The 17,483-nt window shown below is 43.3% G+C and overlaps 1 protein-coding gene across 1 annotated transcript; it reads left to right on the top strand.

Moving 5' to 3' along the window:
* The first annotated feature begins 6,952 nt into the window (after window positions 1-6,952).
* Window positions 6,953-16,531, top strand: LOC134527930 (uncharacterized). The gene is made up of 3 exons (XM_063360973.1): window positions 6,953-7,241; window positions 8,648-8,770; window positions 16,108-16,531. Exons 1-3 carry the CDS (start codon window positions 7,063-7,065, stop codon window positions 16,304-16,306), a joined length of 501 nt encoding a protein of 166 aa, XP_063217043.1. The 5' UTR covers window positions 6,953-7,062; the 3' UTR covers window positions 16,307-16,531.
* The last annotated feature ends 952 nt before the right edge of the window (window positions 16,532-17,483 follow it).

Below are 17,483 nucleotides of genomic sequence, written 5' to 3'. Positions count from 1 at the left end.
CCGATGCTAATCGAACGCTCTCCCTCAACTGCGACTGGCATGAGGACTTAATAAGTAAACACACGTAGAGGCACGCAGGTGTCCCTCTCAGATAACGTGTGCAGTGTAATCGTGTACGTCAAAGCACCACAGAGTGCCGTTATGTCAAGTGTAATTGTAATAATAGTGTAATCAAAACTTCTACGTGTTCCGACGCCTCATTGGCAGTCATGTACCGCCGAGTAGACCTCGCGCCCAATGTAATGAACCAGTGTAAATCGTGAACAATAAAACATCCACCCCGCACCTTCCGTGTGCGACGTGCGACCCGTAGAACAACCAGAACAGTGTATGTAAATTAACCTAAACAACCAAACCTAATCAGGAAACCAATTCCATCACCGCCGACGGTTCTAGCGGACCAACTGGGGCAACGAACCCACGACCATCACACAGTTAGACACCGAGCTAGCCTTACGCCCTCCCGGAACAGAAATCTCTAAGAAAGCCAGCCACCCCTATATGGGGTGATGATGTGTGGAAACCTGTCGTGTCCCGGAGGAAGTAGCATGGGCTACCACTGCGACGAGTGTGCCGGCCTGTGGCATCGTGACTGTACCAACAAGCGTGAAGGGACTTTGCGACGTGAGTCCTTCACATTCACGTGCGCGCGTTGTACTGCAAAACGAGCCACCCAGGTGCAGTATTAGGCAGCGACGCTAACGATTCCTCCCCTACGATACGCCGCGATGCTTCACGACATCGAGACACCACTCACGCCGACGCATGACGTACCACGGGCGCCAGTATCACGAACGCATGCCCCGACGACATCCGTCCCGTCACGTACAACCGTCCCGACGCCGACGACCGTCATCCTGCAGCCAGCAATCCCGCTCCCGTCGCCTCCTGTCCCAAAGCCACCAACCTCGGCATCCCTCGTAGACCTGATGCCTCTCGACCCAAGTCCGGAAACACCGTCACCAGCGAGACCACGCTTCATCGACCTGACGCCACTGACGCCGACGCACTACGCCTCACCAAGGACGCCTTCCGTCCCGACGCCGACGCTCGTCACCCTCTCGCCGCCAATCCCGCTCCCTCCGCCTCCGGGCCCAAAGCCACCAGCCTCAACAACCCTCGCCGACCTGACGCCACTCAACATGACTGTGACGACGCTTGACCCGCCGAAGCCGACCGAACGATGCACGACGCCGACCGTCCCACCGCAGTCTGTCACGACATCCCGAACCCGCCTCGTGTCGGAGACACCTCACGACACCAGGATGGCCTCGCCACTGCACCTGACCACCGTCACAGTGCCGCGAAGGATCATTCCGACGCAACCCGCTTCGTCTCCAACACACACCTCAGCCGGGATGCCACCAGACTCGACACCGACACGTCGCGCCACACCGTCGCCACCGCCTAGCTTTAACGTCATGCAGCCGTCGTCACTGCCACACAAGTACGCAGTCTCGAAAAGGATGATGGACAACGATACGCCCAGGGCCACGACGCCGATACGCCTGTGCGAGGCCCCGCCGCCTGGATTCACCCCGCGGTGACTGCCTGGCTTCTAGGCACAGTGGATTGAGCCCGCCAAAACGAGACAGACGAGCACGACGCCGATGCCGTCTTCGTCACCGCCTGAAGCAAAATCAAAAACGCAACAGGCGCCACGACGCTGCCCCTCGGCCGGCCTGCCACAGCAGCCGCCGAGGCGACGCGCACTCAAGCCGCCACAGGCGCCACGACGCCGCCCCTCAGCCGGCCTGCCACAGCAGGCGCCGAGGCGACGTGCACTCAAGCCGCCACAGGCGCCACGACGCCACCCCTCGGCCTACCTTCCACAGCAGCCACCGAGGCGACGATCACTCAAGCCGCCACGGGCGCCACGATGCTGCCCCTCGGCTAGCCTGCCACAGCAGCCGCCGAGGCGACGCGCACGCTGTGATCCAGAGGCGCCACGACGCTAACCCTTGGCCGGCCCGCCACAGCAGCCGCCGAGGCGATGCACACTCTGTGCTCCAGAAGCGACACGACACCGCCCCTCGGCCAGCCTTCCACAGCAGCCGCCGAGGCGTTGTGCCCTCTGCGCTCCGCAGGCGCCACGCCGCCGCCCCTCGCCAGCCTGCCACAGCAGCCGCCGAGGCGACGCGCACTCTGGTCCCCAAAGCCACCGCGCCACCACACTGTGACGTCACCACGGCTACCGGGTCGCCTGAGCTCCCTGCATCTGCCTGACGCAATGCAGGTCGACGCCCCGGCACCTGGACGCCCTACCGCCCCACCACCGCATGTGACCGTCACTCAGACGATGACACCTGTCATCCGTCTGGCACGACGGGCCACGAAGCGCCTGCATGTCGCCGATGCTGAACCAGGCCGTGCCGAGCGCCGCCCGCGCTTGCTGCCCGCCTGCCGAGAGCCACCTGACCTTGTTCGCCGCCGCCCCTGCCGGCCGGCACCCTGGCCACCACCGCACTGCCGCACGCTGCGAGACACCGCAGCCACACTAGGAGCAACTGTCACCCCCCGAGAACGAGTCCGGGGAGGTGCTTAGGGCACAACCGCAGAACGACCACGCCGACACCACCCCATGGTGACGGAACTAGACGACGAGGACGAGGAGGCCTCTACTAAAACCCGCCCGGCATACCGGAACGGGAGATGAGGCTGTACCCATCCACGCCGTACCAGGCGCCGAGGGACGACGCCAACCGGCCAGCACCCGGACAATCGACGTGGAACGACCTGGGCCCAGGATGCAGAGCCTACCAGCTGCGGCCATCACAGACACCGCTGAAGCGGTGCTGCTGCCGAAGCTAGGGGCGCCCTCACGTGGCGGAGTCACTCGCAGCGCAAGGTCGGGCTTCTCGAGGGGGGTGGGGCGTTTGACATCGTACGACCGAAGGCCACCCCAAAGCCCGACCTGCACCCGCCAGTACTCGGCTCCGCTAACGGAAAGCACCCCTAGCCATGGCCCACCTGAGTCAAGTGAGCGGACCGCAGCCCAAGGTAGAGAATAGCGAACCATTTTAATTACGCATGCAACACACTCCCCGTGCCTACAAAATTCCCCACACAATAATAAAGTAATCAAAAACAAACAAAAGCCCCTAATTAATAGAGTGCGACGTAGGAGTGCATGGGTCTCTCACGTGTAGTTTTCTACTAAAACAGCTGTGAGTGCAACCCTTGCGGCCTTCAGCCTAAATTCAGTAGTGAAACGTGTGATGTAACGCAAACCGCCCCAAATTAGCATTATCATTCGCCACTGGAGTAGTTAACAAGAAACAGACAGTCTCCAGCTTGACTCTAATATTCAAACTTATTTTAGACAAACTTATTAAATGTCAATTCTAAAACATATATAGATATTACGTTAATCATTAAGTTTTATTATATGAATTTAGAGCCACTTGCTTTTTATTATTAATGTAATTTTTTACGAATAACGTAACTTTAGAAACTCTGGCGCGACAGGGAGCTCACCCCTCCCCTCGCGCCAGGGCCAGACGCCAGTACAGCGCGACTCGCGGACCGGGACGGACGCACGTCCCACGGGGAGCCAGCATCTCTTTGTTTCACCGAACGTCCATCTGGTAATTGTAGTCCCAACCAAAACCTTTTTTTTTAAATATTCCCCGTGTGCGCCCGGTCCTTTTCCGGTGTGGGGCCTAACCCAGCCGCGTCAATTTAACACGCCCCACACAAAGCATTACGTGGGGCCGTGCAGTATACGGTACGGGCCGTCTCCCGCCACCCCAGAACTTTAGTTTATCGCCCAGTGCACAGGCACAGGCTACATCCAAGCTTAAACGTGTTTTTAATTTAGTAGCGAGCAGCGGTCCACACAGGTGGGCCCGTGCGTCGCAAGTTACCGATTACGAGATTAGCCGATGCTAATCGAACGCTCTCCCTCAACTGCGACTGGCATGAGGACTTAATAAGTAAACACACGTAGAGGCACGCAGGTGTCCCTCTCAGATAACGTTTGCAGTGTAATCGTGTACGTCAAAGCACCACAGAGTGCCGTTATGTCAAGTGTAATTGTAATAATAGTGTAATCAAAACTTCTACGTGTTCCGACGCCTCATTGGCAGTCATGTACCGCCGAGTAGACCTCGCGCCCAATGTAATGAACCAGTGTAAATCGTGAACAATAAAACATCCACCCCGCACCTCCCGTGCGCGACGTGCGACCCGTAGAACAACCAGAACAGTGTATGTAAATTAACCTAAACAACCAAACCTAATCAGGAAACCAATTCCATCACCGCCGACGGTTCTAGCGGACCAACTGGGGCAACGAACCCACGACCATCACACAGTTAGACACCGAGCTAGCCTGGCGCCCTCCCGGAACAGAAATCTCTAAGGAAGCCAGCCACCCCGCTAGGACCTGAGCCCGACCTCGAACACGAGACCGCGGCGGACGGCAGGTGAAACTAAAACAAATGGTAAACAGATGTATTTTAATACTTTTAAATAAACCAGGAAACCTATAGACCAATCTTCTTATGTAGTAATTTATTTATATATCATTTACCTATGTCTATTTAAACGATCCACTAGCTCCCATGTTGCTTGTGTGCAGGGAGTATCAATTGTCTTGTTCTCCACCTCGTGCCACCTCTGGTAATACTTGTATTTTTCTTAATTATTTTGCTCAGCTGTTTCCATGGCTTTTTTTTTATTAAATTAAAATAATATAATTTTAGGGCACGAGGGGCGTATCACTATCATAAGATTGTCTTCATCAACACTGTCTTGTTCGCGATTTCTTAAGACAATCTCAAGCAAAACCTATGGCGCCCAAATATTTAAATAAGAATGTGTATAAGAATTTATTGACTAAGGAATTATTCAAGTCATAAATATGAATACCACCTCAGTACTTGGTTTTTTTTATAATTTTAGTATTTTTAAATTTTTTAATTTAAATTTTTTGTTTTTAAACTCTCAGCCAACGACCTAGAGATATATAGACTGCTTATCACACTGCTTTTAGCGCCACTTGCTGCTGTCGACGGCATACTGGGGAACTACAATCCCAGCGAGAGAGACAGAAAGCTGATTTGACAGAATGGTGGGTAAAACATAGCTGTAAAAGCATTGGTTCTTATGGGAGAAAGATGCAAGTTGCTAGTAAATTCCCTAAAGATGTAGGTTTTTCGCAATTTTACAGTTTTTGCGGGTAATACTTAAAGATGGAACGAGTGAAATATAATATTAAATACAGTTTCATCGTAATGCGATGTGTAGGTACGACATAAATGTGCTAGAAAATAGCTAACCCTTCTTCGACCCAACGTTTGTGACCAATATGTAGATCAGTTATTGAACCTATTATATATGTATTTCGTGTATGTAGTTTGATACAGTACATGGAATTTATCTCATCACTAAGTACTATTAATTTAAAATAATCGACTGAAATGGAATAAGGACTACTTGACGTCGACCCAGGTGTCTCCCCGGCTCCTTCAGGTCGTTATGCCTCGCCAGCGCCATCTCGTGAGAGTGTTGTGCAACGCAAGTGTCGGTGACGTGTGAACTTGTGTTTCTTTACAGGGTATGACGTATTTTTTTTATTATAAATATATTTTTGTTTTACGTTTTTGTACATAATTTTTGCTTATATTTTATTTTTAATTAATTTTATATTGAAGGGTTTTGTATTTTGAATGTTTTTAATTGTTCACCGGGCGCCTAGGCCGCGGCTTCCGCCTGTGACCAATCAGCGTGTTCCGCGGGCTCGCGAGGAGGGGTGGGACGCGAGCGCTGGGTCGCGCGAGGCGGGGAGGGGAGTCAGTCGGCAGCTGGACGGAGGAGGAGAGAGACGTGGCTACGAGAGCTCTCCGAGGCGGTGAGAACGGGCGCGGTGTCTCGCTGCAGTTAATGCAGTGCCGAGAGGAAGCGATTCCTCTGTCACAGTCGTGTGGTCAGTTAGGTGTGTCATTGTGTGATTCAGTCGCGGCGTGCAGTCAGGCACTGCTTTCGCGTGCGTGTTTTTCTCCGGCAGTTTACGAGTCGCGGAGTTCTTTTGCGAGCTGGATTTTCGCTTTCGTTGCAAGGTAATTTTCGGGTCTTGCTCATCACGAACGGGACATCACGTATTTCTTTTTTCATACAGCAACAGTGCGCGGAACCGGGCTCCGCCCTACAGGATCGGTCACAGGCGGGAACGCGGTAGCCCCTTGTAAAGGGTTTGTTTTCGTATATAAAGAACCTGGAAACCATCTTTGAGAGTATTAATGACTATCCTGGTGACTTAGTCCCTTGGCCACGCGGCCCGAACCCTCTCTACCGAACACTGAGTAGCCGGCTAAATACTACCATTCAGGGGCGAGTCGGCCAGGCGACGACATACTTTTAAATGATTTGTGTGGGTTTGTTATTATTGTAGTCGTATTTGTTCATTACGAGTTTTAGTTGTGTCTTTACTGTTAATATTTCAGATTCAATGCAATTACATAATTAACTTAGTACACTGCCACTTTTCTGCTGTCAACGTACGTCGTCTGCTAACAAAGCACTTTTTGCCCACCATTCTGTCAAATTCAATTGGAATCAAAGATGGCCTCCCACTAGCAGTCTATATATCTCTAGGTTGTTGCTCACAGTGTATTACTTAAAAATTACATTTACCACTAGGAAAGAACATTTTTTTAGTTTTTAGGAAATAGGTTAAAATTATACTGGTTTAAATTGCTGAATGTAGACAATGCAAATTAGTTGTATTTAATGATTGTTCCCACTTTAGCTATACGTTTAATTTTTGAATAATTTTTTTATATAACTTACTTATTTTTTGCAATGATTTCAAAAATTTTTACAACTAAAACTCAATTTTAAAATGTAGCAAAACAAATTAAGCATGGATGGGGGAAAACTTAACGATACAATTTATATCACACTCTATCGATTTCTGTCCGAAATGTGCTTTTCGCTCATGGCTGTTAATGATTATTTTTTGACTCTATGATTTTTATATTTTTGTTTTATATGTAATGTAAAATATTTGCGGAACTTTCCAAGGGGAACTATCATATTATTATACATATTTAAAAAAAAATGGCTGTAAATGGAGAACGACGTGAACAAGACGACATAAGATCATTAGTTTCAAATTACTATAGATCTTTTAGATCTCCCAGTTTTCAAACAGTTTGTCGGTATTATATTCCGACTAGTGGAGTGGTTAGCTATTTAGCTTTATCTGTGAATGTAATGAATCCCAATTGGATTTCTAGGTGAGAATTGTTTTGTATAAATTAATTTGACTCCTCACATGATCCATCGCGACTGTGTAATTATGTGATTGCGAGACCCTCGATTTTCACAGAATGAAAGTTTGTTATGGTTAACTGGCTGGTCTTGCCATTTTGAGCATTAAGTTATCTAGCACAGTATAATTATTGAGGGAACAGGAAGGAAGGTAAAGGCAAAAGTACAGGTGCATACTAAGTCGGTCAGACTGATGATGGAGTATGCAGCAGTTGTCTGGGACCTTCATCTCCAGATAGGGAGCTGGAGAGAAAATTTCTTGACTACCAGTTCAAAGAAAACACTTAAATAGAAATTAAATATAATTTTAGTTAATTTACTTCTGAGGCATTAATTTTTTTTTACATTTTTGGTTAAAAACACTAGATTTTATTTTAAAAACTCTTTTAATTCATGTGGGAACACTATTGGTAACCTAAACTGCAGTGTTATGAGTGTGATACAAGTGTATGATGAACACAAACCAAATTGAAACCCACCTAGTCACAAAATACTAATTTATGAATTTACCCAGCAATTGGGACATGACTCAGTTAACATCCTGGATGACAGGTGTCTTCTGAGCCCCTCATGGCTAGGCCCTTTTTCCTTTGGCTGCCCAGCCTGTCCATAATAGTATTATATACATATGTTAAATAATTTAAATTAAGGTTCAGTCTCACAAGTTGAGTTGGTTAATGATGTTATTGTAAGTTTAAGGTTCAGTCTCACAAGTTGATTTGGTTAGTGATGTTATTGTAAATTTTTTTTAATCCAATGGCTCTCATTTTTGTTGTTGGGTCTCAAATTTTCTTACCAGGTATTTTTTAGACATTATTTTCTAGTTGTAAAAGGCCTCACAAGTAATCATAAAACTCTGAACACTTGCGTAGTTTAATATAATATTTAGTAAATATTTTGTGAGAATATTTGAGATGAAACAAAATGTAAGAGAATAATTGTAAAAAATAACACGAAAAGACACTTTTTAAAAACTAATGACAAGAAACGAAATAACCAACATAACATGTGAGACATAACGTTAAGGCTATCAGTAAAGTTTAGTCCCTACTTCTCAGTGGGATTATGTACAGAGTGGTGTTTTTAATTCTTATTTGGTTAATAAATGATTTATTGAGTATAAATATTAAGTCTATTACTACCTACTTTCTCCTACTGCCTGTTAGTTCACCAGCTACTTAGTGCAAGAAAAATTATTTTTATCTTAATTATGTTAACTTGATCAAAATTTGTAAAAGTAAATTAAATAATTTAAGTTCATGTGTCATTTAAGGCAGAATTGTGTAAAAAGGTTAAGTAATTTTTAAAATTAAACCTTTATTTAGTAACCAGCCAGTAGTTTTTTAACTGCAAGAAGTTTCTGTGTTAACAGTGCAGCTTACAAACGTAGCACCACAGATTTTCTTCTGTTTGGTGCCATTGTGGGATCTGGGACGTACCTCTACAACCGGCGTGTGTTGACCCAAGCACCAACTCTTAACCGTGTGTTGTACAGGTAATGTAGCATTGAAGTAACAAGCTGTTTCATGTAGACCAATCTGTGTCTGGGTCTCAGAAAAAATATTTAGTTTAGTATGTTTCCCACACACCAAAAGAATCACATTTACTTTTTTTTTAGATTTGAAAAAAAAAAAGTTTTTAGACTGAAAAATCTTTATCTTATGACTTTAATTATTTTTCACTTTAAATGTTACATGAAATTATGAATCAAGGTACTGTATTTGTCCGAATTGGACATATAAAAAAAAAGTTGGTAAATATTTACAATTGCGGTAGATACCAAAAAAAATGCTAAAAATCCGAAAATACTTTTATTCTATGCTCTTTCACTTCCTCTTTTCAAATCAACCGGCGGAGATAAGAAATTCCAAATACTTTAGGAGATATCGAATTTTTTAATTTAGCAATACAACGCCCGCTTAACCGTTCGAACGTCGCCATTTTTTATTTTGACGTGTGTTAGTGAATGCGTAATAAATAAAATGGTCGATTAGGTCAGGTCAGTTACATTATAAATACTTTCAAACTAAGCGGACATTAAAAATAATGTGAATTTAATTTAATGGTTCTTTAGTTTTAAATTATTTATAATGTAACTGACCTGACCTAACAAAACCCGGACAAATGATGAACATTAACAACTCACGTAATTTTTTTTTACTTATTACTTGCGCAACAAAATCCAAATAAAAAAATAATACTTTAAAATTAGAAACGTTAAAAACTCACCTAAGTTGGAGGCGGGTACATTTCCTTTGCCACTATAAGGAAATGATGTAGTCGTTCACCTACGTCGCGATACCTCCGACGGAACATGAATTCCGCAAGGTACCCGACGTAGTGGTTAACTCGTCGACCATATCGTGGCACATTCTGCCTTACTTCCCGCCAAAGTCTCTCTATTCTTTGGGTGTTCGCCCTTGTGTCGGGATCAACAAATTTCATACTATGATTTACCTTCAGGTGAAGATAATCATGCTGTGAAAGACAATTATAAGCACGCCAACAGTCGCTTATAATTGTCGTTCCAGGCGAAATGTACTTCTTGATCACGCGCAAGAGCGTTCTGCTAGTACGATCTTTGACAGGAATGAGAAAAATGTTATCACTATTTCTCTCAATACCGCCAAAAACCCACTGACCCTGAATGACTCGCCCCTTATTATTCTTACGTTTGCCAATTTTAGCTTCATCAATTTCGACAACTTTGCCCGGCCCACCCAATTTCCCTACATTTACTTCCAAACTCCACTTAATTAAAACTTCCCTACAAAAGGACGTCCAATCTACGACGGTTTTCAAGCTGACATTACAATTGAACTGAATAAATATTGTATTAGGGTGATGAACTGTTAAAAAAAATAAGTTATCTTCAAAATAGTTTCAATCGAAAGATTAGCCTACTTTTGGAGAACCACGTGCCGTTCCTGAATGATTTTTTGAAACAACAAGGTACCCTTTTAACTTTTTTATTGGCACGGGTTATTGTTGACCGGTGACATTGAAAAAATCCGCTGTCCTCGGGCAACTCAATTACCGTCCCACATTGGTCGCACTTTACCTCAGAACTCAAAACTCCATGATCAACTAAATATTCAAACAACAATTTCCAATCATCACACAAATGCACAAAATCGAATACATTCAAGGAACACCCGCTGCATAGCTGACTATTCCCAGAAACACAGGCCATTTGAAAGACAGAATATATCAAAATAATGATAGACGATTCCTTAGAACGACTACAACATCGAATGATCAAATGGCAGAAGTTGACCGATTAATTAAACATCGTATTGAACAATAAATGAATAAATAATCACGTATTGGTTCATTTGAGTACTGACCAATCACGGAATAAATAATCACCTATTGGTTCATTTGAATACTGGCCAATCACGGAACATTCACGTGACAAAATTGTCCAATAAGAAACATGATACTCGTAAACAAGAAACCTTATTATCTATGACAAGAAACAATGGTCATCGCCGCATACTACGCAGGTATTGTGATGAAAATTAAAAAATTCGATATCTCCTAAAGTATTTGGAATTTCTTACCTCCGCCGGTTGATTTGAAAAGAGGAAGTGAAAGAGCACAGAATAAAAGTATTTTCAGATTTTTAGCATTTTTTTTTGGCATCTACCGCGACTCTACATATAATGAAATTAAAAAATTCGATATCTCCTAAAGTATTTGGAATTTCTTACCTCCGCCGGTTGTTTTGAAAAGAGGAAGTGAAAGGGCACAGAATAAAAGTATTTTCAGATTTTTAGCATTTTTTTTGGCATCTACCGTGATTGTAAATATTTACCAAAAAGTTTCTTAACTTTTTTTAGTATTAAATATTTTACTGACTGTAATATTTTATAGTTTGATACAGCTAGGAAGTAAAAGTTGATTATATGTACTTTGATAGGTCCGTACAGCTGATAAATGCCCAACAAAAAAACTGACCCTGAGGCAGGTGCTGTGTGCTCAGCATGCCACGGCTGTACTTTTAGTTGCAGTGCATGGGTGCAGGATATGCTTGAGGGAGCCGAAAGAAGGGAGAAGCTGGGGTCGCCCGAGTGTGAATCCAGGGCCTTACAATCATAGCAACTAGTGCTCGGAAGGAGGAACAGGGGTGCCAACTCTCTCTCGCCCGACAATAATCCGATTGACTGTGTTCTCTTGGGCAAGACCGCGCGATTAGTCTGTGTGCATACATAATACATGGCTAATGGGCTTCTTGGGGCGCGAGTGTGGGTTGAGTGGCGGCCTCTGAATGTAGAGTTCTTCCGGGGGGGGGGGGGGCGTGGCTGTTGCCCTGCAGAGTGTGTCATTACACACATATATATTTTTTCACGGTCATAGAATTTTAACTCATTAGCTGATGTACAACCCCAGCACAATTGATAACACAGGCCTGCGATGAAAAAATTGTTTGGAATTTAAAGGGTGATTCTTAAGTATTTTAGTGTGCTCAATTCAGGAAAAATATTTTAAAAAGTCCATCACGTACAGTTTTTTTACAAAATATACTTACCGTACAATTGTTATATTACAATTTTCCCCTCAGGAGTAAATGCATACACTAATGTTTTCTGATTTTGTATATTTATAATTATAATTGCGGGGTCTAATTAGTTTTAATTGTTTTAAAGATTTCTGGTATAAAAGCATTAAAGTTCAAGAGCAGGTGATAAAGATGACTTTCGGTAGAGGAATGAGAGCAGCCAGGGTGAAGAGGTTCTTGGCCGCCAGACAGCCAAGAACATGTTCAATCAGGTTCTAACAGGATTTTTCATGTTCTGTCCTTCTCGTTCATAGCACTTCTTACTTTCCTTCTATCATTCTTCCCTTGGTGTGCCGACCTCCGTAGCGTAGTCGGATGCACACCGGCTTACGGTGCGAGGGGTTCTGGGTTCGAGTCCCGGGTAAGGCATGGGTGTTATTTACAAGCTACAAATTGATTGATTAGGGCATGATAATGATTCGAATATGGACGAATTGTACAGAGATTTTATTGATAAGATATGATAAAAGAAAAAAAAGCTTTGTATAAGGACACGCTCATTTCTGGCTGAACGGGTACCCCCCAAGGCCATAACTATCAAGGTAGAAGAAGAAGGTTCCCTTGGTGTTGACACAGTTAACGTGGTCTTACAGTCGTATAAAATCTAATTTGCTCTTGGTTTTGTTTGTGTGTGTTTTTTGTTTTTTTGACCACTGACTTATTTATTTATTTATAAAATGACCTCCAGAGGATGTCGTGTTTCTCCTGATAAGTTTTGTTATATTTGTGGAAGTTTTATTGTGAAAAAACAACAGAGAAATATTACTGATTTTGTGAAAACAGCGTATTTTGCCTATTTTGGTATGAAGCTAGGGGACCAAGACAAATCGTGGGCACCACATAAAGTGTGTTCTATTTGTGTAGAAGAACTTCGTCAGTGGACCCAAGGTAAGAAAAAATCTTTTCGATTTGGAATCCCCATGATCTGGAGAGAGCCTCGTAATCATTCAGATGATTGCTATTTTTGTTCTTGCGATATTCAAGGTTACAATTTGATTAATAAGAAACAGATTTTTTATCCAAATATTCAGAGTGCTATTCGTCCTGTTCCCCATGGTCCAGATATTCCAGTACCCGTTGCTCCAAAGTCATTAGATGATATATCACTACCAGAAACATCTGAAGAAGAAATCACTGTTTCAGGTGATGAAGAATTCTATATACCTCAAAGTGAACCTCAACTGTTTTCCCAATGTGAATTGAACGATTTGATCAGGGATTTAAGTTTATCTAAAGAATCTGCTGAGTTGCTATCTTCTCGACTGAAAGAAAAAAAATTATTAGCTCCAGGTACTTCTTTCTACTGGTACAGAAACCGTGAAAAACATTTCACTCCATTCTTCACTCAGCATGAGGAACTGGTTTACTGCCATAATATAACAGCGTTAATGGGTATGTTTAATATTGAGTATAATAGCAATGAATGGCGTCTTTTCCTTGACTCGTCAAAGAGAAGTTTTAAAGGCGTACTTCTGCACAATGGTAATACGTATGCATCAGTACCAGTAGCCCACTCTGTTTACTTGAAAGAGCGTTATGAAAATTTAGAAATGATATTGTCAAAGATTAATTATAATGAACATATGTGGACGATTTGTGGAGATTTAAAAGTGATCTCGATGTTACTGGGACAGCAGGGAGGGTACACAAAATTCCCATGCTTTATATGTGAATGGGACAGTAGAGACAAAAGTTCACATTGGATTAGAAAGGAGTGGCCAAGAAGAGAAGCATTAGTACCAGGAGTTAAAAACGTGTTAAGAGAAAATCTTGTCGAACCAGAGAAAGTTCTTCTGCCCCCACTCCACATTAAATTGGGTATTATGAAGCAATTCGTCAAAGCATTGCCAAAAGATGGCCCGTGTTTCAAATACTTGGGAGAAAAGTTTCCAGGATTGTCTGAGGCGAAATTGAAAGAGGGCATTTTTGTCGGCCCTGATATTCGTAAGTTGATGAAAGATGATGTGTTTGAGACGAAAATGAATATAACAGAAAAAGAGGCTTGGCTTTCTTTGAAAGAGGTAATAACCAAGTTTCTAGGAAATTATAAGGACCCTAACTACATGTTCATTGTAGAGAATATGCTGACTAAACTGAAAAATCTGGGTTGTTCGATGAGTTTAAAACTTCACTTCCTGAATTCCCATCTTGACTACTTCCCACAAAACCTAGGAGCTGTGAGTGAGGAACAGGGTGAAAGATTTCACCAAGACGTGAAAGAAATGGAAAGGAGGTATCAAGGTCGATGGAACATTACTATGATTGCTGACTACTGTTGGATGCTGAAGAGGGACTTACCGGACAAAGTCTACAAACGAGAAAGCCATAAAAGGAGCTTCAAAAAGAAGAGAATGAGGCATAATGAAGACGAATAAACATACAAATTGGTCATATCATACAGTAAATGGTGTTAAAAGTGCTCTAAGTGATTTATGAACAATAAATTTTATGATAAATAAAAATAAAGTGAAGTTTCTTGATCATTTATAAAATTGTATTATTTCTCCTAATTTTTATTTGCATTTTGTAGGAAAACCTTACGTGATGGAAAAAAACCATGGTCATATTTGGATTCAGCACACTTAAAAATATAAAGTTCAGCCACCAAATGTGAAACAATTTTCAAAAATTCGAAAAATGCAGGCCTGTGTAATCACCCTATGCAACGAATGTGAACTGAGTCTGCAGTAACCTACAAACCTGGCATACAGTGTGGCAGCGAGGCAGCACAGTTCTAACTGCTTCCACTGGGATTTGAACCCATGTTCCCGTAACTTTTTTAGCCTGCCTTGGTTTGGAATTTTCCCTCAGCACAGCGCGGCTTCGAGCCATGATTGCAACCCCGCCCATTTATTCAACTCAAACTTAAAAGTCACCTAACAAATCACAATTAAAACCTAATTGCTATTTTCTTAAATAGGGATAGTGGGCAGCAATTCGCAGCCTGGAACTCTACGCAGGTTGGTAGTTTGATGAATCCACCAGCAGTTTTCCGGAAATAAAATAATAAATTAATTGTATGTATGAAACTAAATTGAATAACAATTAAAAATTAATTAACTAATCAATTTGTATACCTACTTATTTGAAATTAGGAAGCATGTACGTACGAGTGTCATGAAATAATATTTGCACAAAGTGTGTATGACTTAAATATAATGATAAAATGTTTTCTCGACAAGAGTTTTTAATTGTACTCTATGCATCCATGAACTCAATGAAAAAATTTGCATTATCAACCATGTTAACAATTATTCTGTAAAAATAAATTGAGTAGGAAATTGTCAACCACTCTGGTACAGCCAAACAGTGCAATAGCATCCATTGAACTACATGTGTCTTCGCTTGGCTCTGGTTATTCGGTCGTCCTGGGAGGCTGCAACACGATGCACAGCATCTGGTAGCTGTGTCAAAGCTTCATGTGTGCGACAGCCCTCGTTGAAACCACATAACAGCAACCTGTGAAACCGGACTCATTTCGCAGCAGTGGCAGAAACACATACCAACCTCTTAACAGTAGGGTGACTAAGCTTTAGTTAGTGAGGGCCAATTGCAAAAATTTAAATATCTTGCTGGTCGATGTGAATCTGTTATGAAGTTTCAATTAAACTTCACCCCCTTCCCCTGCCAATTCCATTTTGGTTTGTGATTGTACATAAGTAATATTAGCTGAGCATGCAATCAGTAAAATCACAGTTATCATCTACTGCAGATGAATAAGTATAATTTGCAAATTTAGTTTTTACATGACCATTTTATTTTTCTTGATAGCTGCCGAGTGGTGCTTTCCCATTAGTGTTGTGGGTCAGTGCCTAAGCCTTGGCATGCCGAAAATTGCCTGCGAGCCATAGGTTTTTCGTAGTTGCTTCAGAAATATTTTGAAGTTGGGATGCTCTGTAGTACACGAGCTTGAAAAGCAGGTCTCTTCAGTAGGTGGCTGGCACGACAAATCTATATGTTTGGCTCACTGATTAAATAATGTGTTTCAATAATTTGATTTTTTTTTTGTTAAAAAATCATACAGAATTTTGGCACAGAAATGTATTGGAGAATGTGTGCCCTGATCCTAAACAATGCTGGTGTTTAATGTTCAATCAAGATTCATCCGGTACTAATGAGAAGTCTATTTCATTTATCACCTCGAGAATATATATAATCTTCACACCTCGAAGCTACAATTTTTTGTCATACAATTGTGCCGCCAAGCATAATTTTTTTGATAATGACCTATTGAATAAACTAATGAAGCAGTCGTGGTGTCGCCTTTGCAGTGGCGTGGGGTCGGTCCTCTTCAGCTTCGGCTCGGTGCTGGCGTGGGCCATCATGCGCACGTACGTGTCGCGCAGCAACGCCCTCTGCACGGCCGTGGGCCTGGTGCTGGGCTCCTTCTTCCTGGGCACCTGCGGCCACTTCCTCGCCTTCGTGGACGCCAGGACGGCATGCGACAACACGGAGGATCACGCGGAGTGAGGTCTTCCTCCTGCTCTAGTCCCACCGCCGATCGAAACTCGTTAATGTCCAGACAGCCGAGGCAGCCCTGAGCTCAGGCCCGGCTGGTGTGATTTTGTACGTGCCGATGATTTTACTGAGATTTTAGATGTGTAGTCATGTGAGGAGCACCTATTTAAAACCACTCCAGTCTTATAAATCTTTCTGTATCAATTTTTTGTAATATATTTGACATAACTGGAATTATTACTATTTTTAATTTATTGAGTTTCAGTGTTTACCACTTGCGCACTGAGTGTGGCATACTATTTGTGGATATTGTCTGAGTGTGTGTATGCATGTCAAATATTGTATGCAGTGTAATGTATTGTGTAACTGTTGATATTTTTTATAGTTAAGTTTTTTTTTTTTGGCTACTGGGTGCAGTTGTTTCTTGCAGCTGTTAGTGATCTGTAAATGTAATAAAATAATAATCACAACAAAAAATAGTTGGTCATATCTTTTTTAAATAACTATAGACGCTGGTAATATAATACAATTTAATATCCTACCAATCAGTTTCTCTCTCCCAATAGAAATAAATTCCGGTGATAAGCAGATTTTTTTAAGTACAAGTAAAATTGGAAGGTTGCATTTGGTTGAGATTCAAAGGGAGGGATAGTTGCATCTGTTAAGGCTGTTCAAGTGGTCGAAAAATCGTCCCCACTTCGGAATGACTTTAAACTGATACATCACTAACAATAGAATAAAAACTGATCACTGAACCCCCTAAGAGCGCTGTATAAGACTCAGGGTCGCGCCGCTGGGTATTTAGTCGAGAGGAAGGCTTCAAAGGGGAAGGTTGTGTCGCTCGGCTCCGTACAGCGGGTAGGGCGACGCGCGAAAGAAAATCGCCCCTGGCTCTCCTAGCGGAGGAATGGCTAACTGTTTGCAGCAGGTAGTCGCGCCGGCTTGGGGGCCATCCCAGGGGGCTGGGGGAGGAAGTGGCAGACAGCTCAGATCTCATTCCTTGGCGGGCGCGTTGTATGGGGTGGGGGGAGGAAGTGGCAGACAGCTCAGATCTCATTCCTCACCGGGCGCGTTGTATGGGGTGGGGGGAGGAAGTGGCAGACAGCTCAGATCTCACTCCTCGCCGGGTGCAGGGTGTCCGCTGTCGGGTTCGGCGTGTGACGTCAGCAAGGACCGCAGATTTATATTT

Source organism: Bacillus rossius, chromosome 1 (assembly GCF_032445375.1).
Source record: "Bacillus rossius redtenbacheri isolate Brsri chromosome 1, Brsri_v3, whole genome shotgun sequence".
Taxonomy (NCBI): Eukaryota; Metazoa; Arthropoda; class Insecta; order Phasmatodea; family Bacillidae; genus Bacillus; species Bacillus rossius.
This window is presented reverse-complemented; position numbering and strand designations above follow the sequence as displayed.

Bases quoted from the DNA above. Each gene is read 5' to 3' on its own strand.
- LOC134527930 (XM_063360973.1), top strand. From the start codon at position 7,063: ATGGCTGTAAATGGAGAACGACGTGAACAAGACGACATAAGATCATTA. The intron at 7,242-8,647 runs GTGAGAATTGTT...CTGTGTTAACAG, and splicing joins AATCCCAATTGGATTTCTAG to TGCAGCTTACAAACGTAGCA. The intron at 8,771-16,107 runs GTAATGTAGCAT...TCGCCTTTGCAG, and splicing joins CTTAACCGTGTGTTGTACAG to TGGCGTGGGGTCGGTCCTCT.